Source organism: Xyrauchen texanus, chromosome 21 (genome assembly GCF_025860055.1).
Source record: "Xyrauchen texanus isolate HMW12.3.18 chromosome 21, RBS_HiC_50CHRs, whole genome shotgun sequence".
NCBI lineage: Eukaryota > Metazoa > Chordata > Actinopteri > Cypriniformes > Catostomidae > Xyrauchen > Xyrauchen texanus.
This window is the reverse complement of record NC_068296.1, coordinates 13,852,349-13,865,297: the sequence shown is the minus strand read 5'-3', so window position 1 is coordinate 13,865,297 and position 12,949 is coordinate 13,852,349. Positions and strand designations below refer to the sequence as shown.

At 38.1% G+C, this 12,949-nt stretch overlaps 1 protein-coding gene across 1 annotated transcript in view; it reads left to right on the top strand.

The window, feature by feature from the left end:
• Positions 1-7,649: 7,649 nt before the first annotated feature.
• Positions 7,650-12,949, top strand: part of LOC127661664 (ATP-dependent DNA/RNA helicase DHX36-like) — a 46,531-nt gene continuing 41,231 nt past the window's right edge. The window contains exons 1-4 of the mRNA XM_052152481.1: positions 7,650-8,220; positions 8,816-8,955; positions 11,480-11,711; positions 11,822-11,860. Of these exons, the coding sequence (XP_052008441.1) occupies positions 7,930-8,220; positions 8,816-8,955; positions 11,480-11,711; positions 11,822-11,860 (702 nt within the window). The 5' untranslated portion in view covers positions 7,650-7,929. The remainder of the gene's footprint in view (positions 8,221-8,815; positions 8,956-11,479; positions 11,712-11,821; positions 11,861-12,949) is intronic.

The window sequence follows — 12,949 nt, the reverse complement described above, 5'->3', positions numbered from 1 at the left end:
TGATGCTAGCCAGACATTTTCAGTCTTTTACAATGGACTTCAGAGGATGAAGTCTATGACTAAATATTAAATGAAACAAATGAAAATAAAATGGAATACATAGACTATAATTTATTTACCAACAAAAGCCTTCATCAGCCAACTAACAAAGGACACTATATCTATGTGAACTTCTGCAGTTAATCCAGGATTGACTTCAAAGACTTTAGTCATTAATCTTACAGTTCATAAAAAAAAAAAAAAAAATTTAAACACTGGACCTTAACACTTAATTAGTTTACTATCTTAAACCATGACCTGCACTGCATATAAATAACTAATATTGGCATTATAGTCATGCTGGTTAGCCAGAGGGGAACTGGCCCCCACAGTGAGTCTGGTTTCTTCCAAGGTTATTTTTCCATAAACCAACATTTTATGGAGTTTTGTGTTCCTTGCAGTCGCCTTCAACTTGCTTACAGGGTTCTAAATAAAATTATTAATTAATTCTTAAATTTGTATACACAATTTACAATCATATTTAATCAAACTACACAATGATCACTCTAAGACTTTATAGACTATTACAGTTTCATTTTTTTTAATGCATAATTTTCTGTAAAGCTGCTTTGAAACGATGTGTGTTGTGAACAGAGCTATATAAATAAAAATGTAATTACTTCAAGCCATTTTTTTAATTTTTAAAGCGATTCGGCTTGCGTCACCTTATTTTTTTCTGCATTTGCCCCCCAACTGAAAAGGTTTGGACTCCCGTTTTAAGTCAGTACAAAGTGTTACAACAAGCCCCTGCCTCCCCTGTTTAATGTACTTATTTCCACGTTTTAGAATGCTTAAAGGGACAGTTCACCCAAATATGAAAATTCAGTCATTGTTTACTCAACCCTGTGTTGTTATAACCCCATACGTTTTTCTTTCTTTGTCTTAACACAAAGGGAGAATTTGTGAAAAATGTTTGTGCTCAGTGATGTCATACAATGGGAGTTGGTGAATATCCCTTCAAGATTCACAAAGTACACAAATGTATAATTCAGAAGTCTAATAAAATATTGCATGTGACTAATGTCTTGTTCTAAAGGCATACGATAAGGTTTGATGAGAAACAAACCGAAATCGAATGCATTATTTAGTAAAATTCTTGACCAACCGTTGCTGTCCTGTGCATGCTCTTGAGATTGCATGAGAGCAGCAGTTACTAGAGTTTATCTATGTTCAAAAATGTTGTTCCTAAGCAGCCGCAACGAGCGAAGGGACATTCTGTCGATCGCTTGGTTTCTATTTGCGGTGGTGCACCACGCAGCCCTGTCCGCTATGAACCAGCACCAGTCCTGCCATTGTTTGACATCACTGAGCACAATTTTTTTTTCACAATTTCTCCCTTTGTGTTAAGAAAAAGAAAGAAAGTCATATGGGGTTATAACAACAAGGATGAGTAAACAATTATTGATTTTTTATTTTTGGGTGAACTATCCCTTTAAAAATTATTGAATGGATTTCCCTGAAAGATTGATCAAATGTATAAGTATCTTTATTATCTTGGCACCACAAGACTCTCTAAATCATTCATAAGTATGGCATCTAACTTGCAGGATATAATTAGGCTTCTTTGAATGGTGTGCTCTAAGGTACCCTGCATCTGAGGTTCTGATTTCTCTTTAGCAACTCCAGAACACAGCAGACCCTTACAGTGGCAGCATCAGGGTGTTGGAGAGAATGTGGGCTGGTAGTCACCCATCACATGCTCACAGCAGAGCAGCTCTTACTGAAATAAAGACTCTCTTTTCCCTATTTTTCTTTCTTCGCAGACTGTTGTTTTGGAGACTGACACTTTCCCAGTCCCCCCTCCCTTACTCTCACAAACAAGGCAAGTTCTTTACAAGAGCCTGACATTTAGATTGTGTTTTAAAGCAATTAACTGTGAGTTACATCTAAAGCTATCACAAGATGGTTGTGCAGTGAGAGAGAGAGAGTGAATGGCTACTGACAAAGAGAAAATGGGTTGTTATATAAGAAGAGAGTGACAGAGGTGGTGATTAAAGAGTAAATGTGCTCAACGTTAATACAAGTTTTTTCAAAAACAACTTTTTCACACAGGCTGAGGGTCAGGGTGTGTTTTAAAAGGTAAGGACACAAAGGGAAATAAGAGAGATGGACACGTTATATGACCGAAGGGCGACAGATCACATTGTTTATTCATAAGGGGATGTGTCATGCTATTTGACAGCAAGTCACAAGTTGATACCTATGACATCCTAACTCTGTACCATATCCAAACCAAAATAACACCTTGTAACACACTATGTAACACTTACACACACACTCTCTTTACTGCCTGCCACATCCTGCCAAAGACATCAATCTCACAGATCCCCAGCTCCCTTTCCAGCTTAAAAATGTAAAGACATCAGCTTTAGAGCACTTCCACGGGTGGAGTTGAAAGCTATTGGTCAGCGTTTAAAGTGGTTTGTGAAGATCATCTGTTGGACTGGACTGATTTATACTGGAAATGATACTTTAATTGAGCTTTCATGGCATGTGAAATTGTGAGCATTAACTGGTGATCACCATTATCACCCTAAACATTTTGGGATGTGAACTTACTAAGCAGCTTTGACCTTGACAATATTCCATGCTTGTTTAAGCTGGTTTTGTGACTGGTCTAGCCGAAGTCTTGCTGGTTAAAGGAATATTCTGGGTTCAAGTTAAGCTCAATCGACAGCATTTGTGACACAATGTTGATTACCACAAAATAATTTTGACTTGCCCCTCCTTTTCTTTTAAAAAGCAAAGGAGGGGCCAAAGTGAATGAAATATAAATGGTAACTCCATTATAAAGAGCAACATCTGAGTAATAAATATGCTTATGTTTTTCTTTTTCAAATGGGATGACACCTGTTACTTGTAACATGTAACTTGTGGCACATTTAACTGTATACTCATGAAAGTCTATAAGTGATTTTCAAGCTATTAATCAAAGCTATTCTCACTTTATGCAAAAGGTTTTCACATTTGCTTTAATAGAATGCATTAAAAGTAAAATATGGTGGTAGAGTGTGTGGATAGAGCAAGAGATAAAGAATGGTGGATGTGAGTTCATTTAAAAAGGGGGACTTGCTGTGGCAGTAAAGATCTAATAAATATTTCATGTCTGGGACTGGAAGCTTCCGCAGGATAAGTCCTCTGCACCTTCCCCACACAGCTTTCCATCACAACACAACGGGGTTCTAATTATCTCCTTTCTCTCTGTTTAAACAGTCATTGTTTCACCTCCCTGTTAATCCCTGCCTCTGCTTTGCTGCCTTTAAACAAGACACTAATGACAATATGAGCATAGATCTGGGATACTGTAGGAAACCTAGAGACAATAACTTCACTTAGACTAGGAGATGTATCTGTAAGATTATGCAAGCAACGGAGATGCTAAGCAAAGATAATTAGTGTCTCTGGTTTTGAGATGAGCATTAAAAGAATTCACCATAGACACTGCTGTTTTCTGTGTGGAAAAAAAATAATTAGCGTTTTATTCTCTCCAGAAAAATAAATGAATTAATTCATCTTCAAAATAATTTTTTGTTTCCTGAGGTATACATTTTTCCTACATTTGGTCACATCATGTTCAACCACAGGCTATATTATGATTTAGGCTGCATTCTTTGAACATTTATTAATTATTTGTTAGATGATGTTTGATGATATATCAGGGTGCCGCAGAGAATAATAACCTAAAATAAGATTTTCAGAGATGTTTCTCTATGAGGTGATGTAGTTTGGTGTAAAGAGGTTGTGGGATGTAACTTTTTCAGTGTTAACGTACTTCCTTCCATCCCAGCTTAATATGCAGATACAACTTAATGGCTCCAAGATGGCGGCACGGTAGCACACAGCGGCCACTCCGGATCCAAAATGGTGCTATTTCTGTCACTTAGCCCGTCTGTTACAGCACACGGACATCGGAGCAACCGGTGTTCTTGTCTACCATCGCCAGACACTGCTAAAATATACGATTCATGCAACAACCAAGCTGCATGATGATCTGCAGGAGTTGCTACGTGAGCTCAGCTTGCTGCGGAGACCAGGCCTCCTTGGTGTCACCTGATGCTGGTGGCCGGGGGAGGGGGCGTTGTAAGCGGTGTGCGAGGAAGCGAAAGCGCTGCAAGAGGGCAGGGGTCCATGCTAGGCTAAAAACAAACCCTAGTCGGCCGGCTCTCCCGTCTATCCTGCTCTCAAATGTTTGCTCCCTGGACAATAAACTTGACTACATCCGACTCCAGCAGACTACGCAGCGTGAGCTTAGAGACTGCTGCGTCTTTGTTTTCACAGAGACGTGGCTCAGCAACAGAGTTCTGGATGCCACCATTCAGCTAGATGGGCTCGCCTCGTTTCATGCCGACAGAAATGCAGCTCTGTGCGGTAAGACTCACGATGGTGGCTTGTGTATTTACATCAAGTTCGCTCATAGCCCCATACAGTTCACGGAGCGCTTCCTTAGCATTAGCGCTGGGGGAATTCACCACTGTTATTATAACCGGAGTTTACATTCCCCCAGCACTAACGCTAAGTAAGCGCTCTGTGAACTGTAAGGGGCTATTAGAGAACTGCAGAACGGTCACCCTGACAGACTGTTTATTGTCACCGGAGATTTCAACTATGCAAATCTCAAGACAGTGCTCCCTAATTTCCATCAGTATGTGGACTTTGCAACGAGAGGGACGAACACGCTTGATCTTGTTTACACAAACATCCCATACGTGTACCAGGTGGAGCCCCGCCCCCACCTCAGCTACTCAGACCACATCTCAGTTATGCTAATTCCAGCATACAGACCACTTGTCAGATGCACAAAACCGCTCCAGAAGCAGGTGAAAACCTGGCCAGCTGGAGCCATCTCTGCTCTTCAGGACTGTTTTGAGTGTACTGACTGGCACATGTTCAGGGAGGCTGCAACCTATGGCGACTCTACCAACTTGGAGGAATACACAGCATCAGTGACCAGCTACATCAGCAAGTGGATTGATGATGTCACCTTCTCCAAGACCATCACCATATGCTCCAACCAGAAGCCGTGGATGACTGCAGAGGTGCGTGCGCTGCTGAGGACCCGAGACTCCGCCTTCAGAGCAGGTGACAAGGCTGCCCTAAGAACAGCGAGGGCCAAAATGTCCCGGGCCATCAGAGAGGCAAAGCATGCACCAGGACAGCGGCGACACGCGGCGCATGTGGCAGGGCATCCAGGCCATCACCAACTACAGGACAACATCAGTTGCCTGTGACAAAGATGCCTCCCTTCCAGATGCGCTGAATGACTTCTACACTAGGTTTGAAGCACAGAACGACGTGGTGGCGAGAAAGACCACCCCTCCTCCCAATGACCAGGTGCTCTGTCTTACCACGGCTGATGTGAGGAAAACTCTACGTAGAGTCAACCCACAGAAGGCTGCTGGACCAGACAACATTCCTGGCAGAGTGCTCAGAGGATGTGAAGACCAGCTGGCAGATGCTCTTACCGACATATTCAACATCTCTCTGAGCAGCGCTGTCGTTCCAACGTGCTTCAAGGCCACCATCATTGTCCCCATGACAAAGAATTCTTCAGTGTCCTGCCTCAACGACTACTGTCCCATCACACTCATACCCATCATCATGAAGTGCTTCGAGAGGCTCGTCATGAGGCACATTAAGACCCAGCTGCCCCCCTCACTAGACCCACTGCAGTTCGCGTATCGTCCAAACCGTTCAACAGACGACGCCATCGCCACCACCCTCCATCTGGCCCTCACCCACCTAGATAAAAAGGACTCATACGTTTGAATGCTGTTCATAGACTTCAGCTTAGCATTCAACACAATCATTCCTCAGCACCTGATTGGAAAGCTGAACCTGCTGGGCCTGGACACCTCCCTCTGCAACTGGATCCTGGACTTCCTGACTGGAAGACCTCAGTCAGTCCAGATCGGGAACAGCATCTCCACCACCACCACAGTGAGCACTGGAGCCCCCCAGGGCTGTGTGCTCAGTCCACTGCTGTTCACTCGGCTGACTCATGACTGTGTAGCAATGCACAGCTCAAACCACATCATTAAGTTCACCGATGACATGACCGTGGTGGGTCTCATCAGCAAGAATGACAAGACAGCATACCAGGGAGGAGGTGCAGCAGCTAATGGACTGGTGTAGAGCCAACAACCTGTCTCTGAATGTGGACAAAACAAGTGAACTCCTTCAGTAATGTCTACAAAGCATCCCAGGTGGCTCCATATGAATTTGGTTGGGATGCAGCAGTAATCTAGGCAAAGAGTGGCTATTTTGGAAAAGCTAAAATATAAGACATTTTTGTTCACTACTTAATTCCTATATTTCCATTTGTGCTATTTCATAGTTTTATGACTTTATATTATTGAAAAAAATTTAAAGTATGTAAATAATAATAATAATTATTATGTGCAAAAACGATCATTATTATTACTAAACTACTATTATTACTAATAATACAAAAGGTTAAATAAATAAATACATTTAGAATTGCACATTTTAGGTGGACAGGTTAATTATCAAGATGAGACATTTTTAGTCACTACTTAATTCCCATGATTCTATTTGTGTTCTTTTATAGTTTTGATAACTTTAGACATTTAAAAAAAAAAATAATAAAAAAAAAAATATATATATATATATATATATATATATATATATATATATATATATATATATATATATATATATTTACAAGTGATATTACTGATAGTTCACCCAAAAATAAAAATTCTCTCATCTTTTACTCACCCTCATGCAATCCCAGGTGTGTATGTCTTTCTTTCTTCAACTGAACACAAATTAAAATGTTTAAGAGCTCAGCTCTGTAGGTTCAAACAATACAAGTGAATGGTGATCAGGCAATTTGAAGCTCCAAAAAGGAGATACAATATCTTCAGAAGTGGTCCAGTTGGTGTTGGGTGAGAACAGACCAAAATGTAACTCCTTTTTCACTGTACATCTTAACAGCAGTTTCCTTGAGGATTATGATTTCAAGCTCAATTACACTTCCTATAGTGCCATCTGGAGCTCTGCGCATGCGTCAAGCACTTGGAAGCGTAATTGAGCTTGAAATCTTGATTGTGCCAAGAGACTGCCATGGAAAGACGTACAGTGTAAAATTAGTTCCATTTGAGCTGATCTCATTTTTGGAACTTCAAAGGCTTAATCACCATTCACTTGCATTGTATGGACCTACAGAGCTTAAATATTCTTCTAAAAATCTTTGTTTGTGTTCAGTAGAAGAAGGAAAGTCATACACATCTGGATGAGTATGAGGGTGAGTACATAATGAGATAATTTTTATTTTTTGGTGAACTATCCCTTTCATTACAAACCTTCTAATACTACTAGGCCTACTAATAATAATAATAATACTAATCATCATCATCATCACCATCACCATTATAAATAAATAAAGTAGGTTTGACGGGTAAATCAATATATTTAGAATAGTTCATTTAATGTGGATAGATTAATTACCTCACATTAAATATCTCCAGTTAATCACCTACTTGTGACAGCAACGCACACTACACAGCTTTTGCGCTAGCACCTATTGGATATCACTACGTCATTAGATGTCGCCGAACTATTTCGTCATATATGTGCGACTTGCCAGATACAAGTAGTTGAAAATCAACGGAACGTATTTTTACGATAACAGACAACCAGAAGCATCCTTATAACGGACAAATTTAGGAAACTTATTCCTCGTATGTTGTTCTCACTCGTGCTCACTGACATTGTGTATACGACTGAATCGGCGGTTGGTTGATTTAGTTTAAAACGGCATCATAAGTACAGCAGCGGCTCTGTTTCATGCCTGCGGTCGAGAGATCTGTTTTTTGTTGTTTTTTTTTACCGGTGAAAGCAGTGGATTAGCTGCTGTAGTCTGACGGCATGAATCGTGGGTATGGTAGTAATAGACGGGGTCGAGGAGCAGGAGGAGGCCGGCGGGTTGGAAATGGAGGGTCCAGGTGGGATGGAGAGGCTGGATCTAGTGGAGGAAGAGGAGGATACCAGAGGCATTCCGAGTGGGACTCAAATGAGGAACAAGGACATGGAGGGGGACGAAGAGGAGGAGACGGTGGTCCAAGAGGCAAACACCCACCCCATCTGAAGGGTCGAGAAATAGGATTGTGGTATGCCAAATGGGGAGGCATTAAACGATCCGACGCAGAGAGAAAATCAGTGAGTAGGAAGCATTTACATTCTATTTTTTTATTTTATAAAATATATTTAGATTTTAATTACAGTGCTTGCTAATGTTTTCTAATGATGCAACTGCACAAGTCAAAGGTTATTTTTCAAATTCACAGGAATATGCAGCAATAATGGCTGGCAATGGCATGCTATTTCTGTAAGAGAAAATGGAAATATGAGGTAGTCAAGTTATATTTATAATGTAACATATAATATTTCATATTTTTGCTTCTTCAAAGTGGTCACTCTTTGCCTATTAAAGCTCTGCTTTTCCTATCATCCTGAGGAAGTTCCCTTATATCCTGGGAACTTATTGGCTGTTTTTTTCTTCCTCTATTTACTAGTCCAATTTAAAACACACACACACACAAAGTTCAATAATTAAAACTTTGTAAATAAATTAACGTAGGCACAATTTATACATGTGTATATGCATAATCATTTCAAGCATTTATGCATACACCTTTATGTTATTACATGTTTTTAAGATCATGAAAAACATAAGCAGTCAGGTGTGTTAAGATGTTTGACTGGTAGCCTATATCAATATGAAAAAGGGTTGGGTCTGTTTTGTCATTTATAGAGGGCTGTTGTTCAGATGGATGAAACGCAAGAGCAGCGCATTACTCAGTTGCTACACACTGTCCAGAGAGATCCAAGCAGAGACGCATGTCCCTCTACATCTCAGACCTGGAGGGTGAAGGAGGAGCCCAGTGGCCACAGGTGCGAGTACAATATTGTACAATTGACAATGTTTCCATGGTCATGGAAAACCTGGAAATATCATGGCATTTTAAAATTGTGTTTTCCAGGCCGGGAAAAGTAATATAAATGACTAAAATATTAAAAGTAATGGACATTTCTAAAGATAATATTAGGCTAGATATTGCTCTTGTTTAGCCTTAAACTTTTTTTGACCCCTTCAAGTCACTTGCAACATAATCTGTTCCCACTGAACCATACCATGTGAATCATGAGTTTGATAAGCTTTCATTTGAATCAGTAATCAGTCTGAATGATTATTTAGCTAATATGTCTAAATTTGAATAATTCAGAAAAATCCTTCTAGTAATCAATCAGTATCATTAAATCAGCTGGTCAAAAAATTGTGTGATTTTCCATAATCAAAAACGTTTATCTTGTTTCCTTTCAATTGTTAAACATGCCTTTATTTGTATTTGGGGTGGCGATTGACCAAAATATCACAATAACGATATATATCACAAAATAGTAAAATGTTTTTAAAAATCTATAAAAAATTGTTAATAAATTAAATAACCTTATTTTACAGCCAATTTTTGGATTTTAAGATAGTAATTTAATTAAATACTTCCAAATACTTCCTCTTATATAATTTTATCTTTATTTAGAACTTGAATATAGTCCAAGTTAAAAAAAAAATATTAATAACGATGCAGAATACAAGACTGGATGTAATTCAAACATCTTTATTAAATGATTGTAGTGCAAACAGTATTAACAGTAACACCTGAAGAGTCCAGAAACATCTCTTCATTCTCCTGTCATTTGTTTACCTCACGAGAGAGCGGGTTGCACTTATTACACTCCCCGCGGAAACAAGTGAAAGCGGAACTAATATTACCAACAAAATGAAAAGGAAGGAACATGCATATAATAAATCTATATAAAATATTTAGTTACTATAATATAATGCATTGCAAAATGTAATATAATGAATAAAAATAATTAAATTAAATGGTAAAAAACTAACCAAAATTTTCACATTAAATGTAATTACACCAATGGGTTATTAGTTGAACTTTTGACATGAAGCCTCATTCTTTAGGACTATCTTATATACAGTAAATAATAGTTTGTATAAGCCTACTAGTTAAGGCCTAGAATAAAGAGTAACATTTATATTTAAAAATTATATTTAGTGTATACTGAATTATTGTGTAATAATAGTGTATACTGACAGCAAAAACTAGGCAACAACTATGGTTTTACTGACAGGGAAATGTAGTTAACATTGACATTGAGCAGAAAGCTTATATATAACCAGTTTTGACAGCTGCTGATTAAAAGTTAAATGATCAGCATCGATTGATGAGATGAAAAGAGAATTGGAGATCGGTATCGGATGTTAAAATCCTGATTGGAGCGTCCCTAATATTCAAGTTGACTGTGTTTCAAAAACTAATGATGATTATTAGTGGGCTGAGACCCCATCACAAAATGGACAAAAACAGGTACACGGTGGATGGTAACATTTGGATATGAAGAAGACTTTGTTTCACTGTTTATATTTTTATTTGTTTGTGGTTGAACTGAAAAAAGGTCTCAGTTTGTTTCTTTTAAAGAGGGCTCAAGTGTGAAAAGTAGCCTTTTTGCAGTTGAACATGTGGAAAACATTACTATCATAATCGCAGCTCAAATCGCAATCACAATATTTTTCAAAATAATCGCAATATGACTTTTTGTCCAAATCGTGCAACCTTATTATACACTTTCCTCAAGAAACTCAAGATCTTCCCAAAAGCAATGCAACAAATACAATAATGCATAAGTAAAAAAACAAATGTATTATGTAAAATTATGTAAACATTTCTAGCAGAAAATACATATTAAATAAAAATAAATACAAGTTGTCTTTCATAATATTGTTTTGCGTTCTTTATTTGAGGAGATAAACACAATGTTTGCAGATTACATTTTTGCTTCGTGTTGGCTTTTCTGAAACCAAACCATGGATGTCGCACCTGTTTTAATAGCAAGCTCCTCTTCATTTCCTTGAATTATTTGGCAGTCATCCCGTTCTGTAGAGATGCTTTTTCAGGGTTTTTCCTTGGTCAAAAATGATTGAGTAGTGTGTGTGATCCCAAATGAGTGTGTCAGATGAAGAGAATATTAAGCACTTATGGAGTACAGAACGCAAGATGGATGTCATGGAATCAGCTTGGGCGGCCGCCGAAAACGTTTTAATGCCATAAAAACCGTGTCCATGTTTCTCTCAGTCTCACGTGAAGCCCTACCCACTGATAGATAAGCCCACCCTGCGCACATGGATACTTACATATTGTGATATACACAATATAGCAAAATCTCTATCGATTGACACTTTATATTGGCACCACAATATATTGTCATATCACCTAGTCCTAATTTGTATGTATGTTATCCATTTTTCTTTTTCCTTGCCATACTATTTTAATAAGTTTTCCTGTTCTACTTTATGCAATTATCAGTTCTAGCTATTCTTAACAGAAGTGTCTCCACTTTCCAGCTACTTTGATGGTGAAGATCCTCCACAACCTGAGAATGTTATGAAAGTCTCAAAAATTGAGCCTAAAGATGAAAAGCAGGAAGTTGAGTTGCAGGCAAATGTGAAAAATGAGCCTTATGACTCAGACCTGGAGTACTTATCCCAGTGTGTGGTGCGGAAACCCTCCCTGGACGAGGAGCTTAAGAATGATCAGCAGATGAAAATAGAGAAGCCTAGATACCTTGAAATGTTGGTGAGACAGATGGAGAAATCTTTGCCCGCAATAACAATGATTGTATTTAAAGTATTATTAATTTTTACATACAGTAAATGTTTGCTTTAATGTGGCATTTCCTTCTTCAGAAATTCAGAGAAAAGCTGCCATCATATGGGATGAAAGAGGTAAATGTAAACCTTTTGTGATTGCTGTCCTGTGTTTCCCCTAAAAAAATGTAAGCAGCGGTGCTGCTGTGCGCGCATCTATGAGCTTGCAAGGCCAGACCTTTGACATTTATGCACATCAGTAGAGTAATAGCTTAAAATGACCTTAGAATCATTATAGATGGGTTATTCATGTTCTCCTTTTCATGTGTGTGTTTATTATTTACTGGGAGCTTTTGACAATTGAAGCGCTCAGAAAATCACTTTCACTAATTTTATTAAACATAAAAACCTATCTAACAGAACATATGTCACAACAGTGCTCCAGACTAACATATGAGGGTTCTACAGATGGTGACACCAGCACCTGTTTTGGTAGCAACAGTGGGAAAATACATATTTTTGTTCTTAATTTAAAAAAGTACAATAACTAATTAAAGTAGTGACATTTGTTACAAATTTTCAATTATTTTGTTGCTGAAAAGCACATTAGACAGTATAGCATTGATTTTGACTTGATGCAACAGTAACATCTGTAAAAACGTTTGTTTATATATAGGCCTACCTAAATTATATAGGGCTAAGTCGAAATACTGATTAAGTACAGTCATCTCTGAATTTCTCAAGGCAAACAAAGCCATTTACTTTTTCCTACAATCAAAGAGCAGATTCTAGAACAGATTTTACACGGAAGAAAAACTGATTGCTTGGTCCATAATAATTATGAAAAGTTGCCATAGTTCCTCCATTAGTGTCCATAGTTTTAAGTGACATTTTTAACTAGATCACAGGTAGTTACTGGTAAAACCAAACATGGCTCCTTACTACCATAGTAAGTAACTTCAACAAAACTTTGGCATTTTAGTTATGAAATGAAAGAAACTATACATTTTGAAACTATTAAAACAAAATAGAAATTTTTTGAAACGTACACTATTATAACAGAAATTAATTATTTAAAAGGGCTATAAAAATAATATGCAACTATTTAGTATGAATGTAACACATCGCACATCTGCCAAAATACCATTGTTAACACCGTAAGTGTTACTATAGTAAAACCAAGGTAAATCCAAGGTACAATTTTGTTAGGGTGGTGATGTGTGGTTT